The sequence below is a fragment of the Schistocerca piceifrons genome, chromosome 4, assembly GCF_021461385.2.
Source record: "Schistocerca piceifrons isolate TAMUIC-IGC-003096 chromosome 4, iqSchPice1.1, whole genome shotgun sequence".
NCBI lineage: Eukaryota > Metazoa > Arthropoda > Insecta > Orthoptera > Acrididae > Schistocerca > Schistocerca piceifrons.
The window spans coordinates 634,061,842-634,065,783 of record NC_060141.1 but is presented as its reverse complement, the minus strand read 5'-3'; the positions used below and the strand labels follow the sequence as shown (position 1 = coordinate 634,065,783).

The following is a 3,942-nucleotide window of genomic DNA, read 5'->3' as shown; positions in this document are numbered from 1 at the left end:
TTGCTTTGAAGAACTGTAATCTGATTATTGAGATTTATGACAGAAGATAACTGATACGAACTGTACAATTAAGAGGGAAATATATATATATTCTTTAAATATGTCTGCTTGAGTCTGTATATGTGTGTGTGTGCGCGCGAGTGTATACTAGTCTTTCCGCTCCCGGGATTGGAATGACTCCTTACCCTCTCCCTTAAAACCCACATCCTTTCGTCTTTCCCTCTCCTTCCTTCTTTCCTGATGAGGCAACAGTTTGTTGCGAAAGCTTGAATTTTGTGTGTATGTTTGTATTTGTTTGTGTGTTGTCGACCTGCCAGCACTTTCATCTGATTATACAATGCTCCCAAAAATTACGAGGCATTTTATTTGTACAGATTAGCAGACTGCTGCAAAGCACGAGCCTCCAGAGAAGAAGAATCATCGCCTGATTTCATTCTAACAAGTAAAATTTCTGAATTATTTTGAGTGAATGAGCTATGACTGTGTTTCATATTATGAATGACTGATTGCTCGAACGAATTGAGAACTACATAGATAGGAGGAAAAATTACAGTGGCGCCAGTGTGACAGGACTCTCTTGGATTGTTATATAATATATGTATTTTTTGTTTCTTGAAAACCAACGAGAATGAGAGGTAACTAATCTGAAGAAAGATATGGTGCCCATAGTAAAAGATTGCTGATACCAAGAAACGATTTCAACTATTGGACAACACCGAGACTACAGAACAAGGCCAGAGAAATCTAATTTTTTTTATCCTGTAGTTAAAATAGTTTGAAAACAATTTAGAAAGAACTTTTTTCCAGATAGTAGTTAGATTGTAGAACTGTATATTGTGTGATTTTCGTATCCAGACATTAAACTTCATACCATCTGTAAAGTAACTTGAAAGTTAAGTGTGTCTACGACAGTAAATTTGAAACTGTATTTAGTGACTAGAACCTGATACTGACAGTTATTTAATGGTACTGGATAGAGCGGCATTTAAAATGTCATTGAATCAGCAACGAGAAGTGCAACAGCCTTCAGCTGTTTGTGCAGAAGCAGAGCCCACGGATAGCAATTCTGAGACTGTTGTGGCTAGCGGTAGCAATATAAATAATCCCGCTGGTTCAGAAAACATTCATACAACAGCTGATCAGAGGGTTGTTGACACATTAGTTGTTATTATGCAACAGTTGTCTCTATTAGCCGAAGGCCAAGCGGAGGTAAAACGAGACTTATCCGTTATACAAAATGAACTCCAAAATCAATTAGCCGAAAATCAAACAGAATTACAAAATCAATTAAGAGCCACCTTTACCAAATTAGATCAGAGATTAAATACCCAGACACAGGAAATAAAAGAACAGGCAGAAAGGACCAAACAGAATCTTATTGCTCAAATTGAGCAGGTCCGCCAACAATGCCAAGAAAACAATAGTAAATTAAAAGCGGAACTAACCAAATATGTATCCGCCAAAATTGACACAATACAAAAACAAGTAGAACTGTTTCCTCAAGTAATACGATCTCAAGAGGACATACAGTGTTCCGTAGCTATGATACCAGAAATTATAGAATCCCAAGATAATCTAAAGAAGCAATTTGACGAAGTGAAGGAAAAACAGGAGACAGTGGAACATAGAATGAATGTACTTGCGGGAAAGTTTTCAGAAATGACATTAGAGCGGCAAAATTTTCCTTCGGAAACCATAGAAGAAACTGTCAAAGTAGCTTTACAGTCAATTTCAGAGAGTTCCGAAGAGAATTTTTTCAACAAAGGGTTAAAGGAAGTTTGTGAACAACTTGGCGAGGAAGTCTCGCGTTGGAAAGAAAATATCGAAAGATCACTAAATCTCTCGCAGGAGGATTTAGAAACAGCGAGAAGTAGGAAACAAAATTCTCAATCTGCGCGTGAAATTCCATCCACGTCAAGACCGAACTGGAACGTCACAAGTTAGATTCGATATAACGGATAGCCACAGGGAAAAGTACGAACAAGATGATTTTTGGAATCGTAGTACCATTGAGGAGAAGATGATCAAACAGAGACAATTTCAAATCTTTAACCCTGACAAAAAGAATGTTCATCCTGTAGTCTTTATTCGAAGTTTCAGAGGTCTATTTCCACGATTTTGGACAGAATGGCAAAAGATTAGTTTGGTATATACAAGGATCAGGAGCATTGTGGGCATTCGAACAAACATCTTCTTGTAAATGTTATAAAGAATTTGAGCAGGCTTTTCTAGCAAAATATTGGTCTACTGGAATACAAGAAAGACTTAGGCAGGAAGTATTATATCCTGAGGCTTTCTCATTTTCTAGAGGATCTCTAAAGAGATATTTTGAGAAATACATTAATAAATCTTTGTATTGGGATGTACCGATTCCTTTGCCGGAGATACTTAGGATACTCAAGACCAGACTACCCACCAGTATAAGGAATCAGCTGTTATATATAAATGATAAGGATATAGACTCATTTATGACTACGCTTGATCATATTGACATAATTGAGGAGGACAATAAAAGGGCAAGAGAAATGTCATATCAAAGAACAGCAATAGAAGCGAATCCGAGCTGCAACTCGAATGGGAATGGCAGTAATGGTAGCAGTAACAATAACCATAACCAACTACACTCTCCGAGGAGACTTAGAAATGGACAAAATGCAAACAATAATTATTACCATAATGGGAACTTTAGTAATGGTGCAGCGAGGGGCTATTTTAGGAACAATAGGAATTTTAATCGATATAATCCAATGTATGGCAACACAGGACAGTTCTACCAACACCAGCAGAACAACAACAATAATTACACGAATCAAGCAAGACAATATAGACCGAATTCACCACAACAACCGATAATCACTGAAGTAGCTGAAGAGACAAATACCAATCGGACCAACAATCAGTCAAACTAAACATGACCGCATCGTACCCGGAGGAGCGGTCAGGGGATCTGTTGGGGGCGAAACAGTAAAATTACAATTGTTAAGATATAATGATGGTGAGCTGTTGACTGAAGAGTTAACAAAGGATTTAATAACATGTCATAATGACATATCGAGTGTTCCGGTATCGGAAGTATTTGTTGAAATAGAGGAAGTTCCAACGAATGTGATATTAGACACTGCCGCTTCCGCCAATTTCATCTCAGGCGCTCTTTTTAGGAGAATTATTAGGAAGAAGAAGGTACCAATTTTGCCGGTACAGAACTGCAAAATCATCGGAGCTGTTGGAGCACGCTCTCCCAATGTCAAAATACAAACACAATTAGAGATGAAAATGGGAAATGTAGCGATAAAATGCACGTTCCTTGTAGAGGAGAAGTTATTAGTGGACTGTATTCTTGGTATTGGGAGTATGGTGGAGTACGATTGTCAGATTGATTTTTTGGAAGGAATAGTTAAATTTAGATTAAATGGACAAGAGATAGCACTGGATTTAAATAGAAAGGAAACAGTGCACGAGAAATATTATCGCGGTGCCATAATTCAATTAATTGACACTACAAACGGTCATTGAAAGGAGCTTTCAAAGGATTTGATACAACAGGAAGACTTTAACCAAACAACAATGAAAAAAGCTAGTGAATCAAATCAGCTTACCGGAGAACAAAGGCAGCAGCTCCATTATTTGTTAAAGGCATATGAAGAGATTTTTGATGAGGAACCAGGAATTATTAAAGGGTATATTTGTCACCTACAAGTGAAGCCACATCAGACTTACTGTTACACGCACTATCCGATCCCCTGGCGTTTAAAACAATCTGTTCAAAGGGAGATAAATAGAATGTTAGAAGGGAACTTGATTGAGCCATCAACTAGTCCATATTACCATATTATTCTCCGCTTTTAGTCGTTCCAAAACCTGGAGGCAACGGAAGAAAAGTATGAAGACCAGAATTTAAAATGGGAAGAAAAGATTCGACTCGCACTTGTCAATTTAACTAAA

At 37.5% G+C, this 3,942-nt stretch overlaps 1 protein-coding gene across 1 annotated transcript; it reads left to right on the top strand.

Annotated features, from left to right (window-relative positions):
• The first annotated feature begins 990 nt into the window (after nucleotides 1-990).
• Nucleotides 991-1,944, top strand: LOC124796079 (uncharacterized protein PF3D7_1120000-like). Its single transcript, XM_047260164.1, has one exon. It carries the CDS (start codon nucleotides 991-993, stop codon nucleotides 1,942-1,944), a length of 954 nt encoding a protein of 317 aa, XP_047116120.1.
• Nucleotides 1,945-3,942: the final 1,998 nt, after the last annotated feature.

Coding starts and splice junctions, on each gene's coding strand:
- LOC124796079 (XM_047260164.1), top strand. CDS start 991: ATGTCATTGAATCAGCAACGAGAAGTGCAACAGCCTTCAGCTGTTTGT.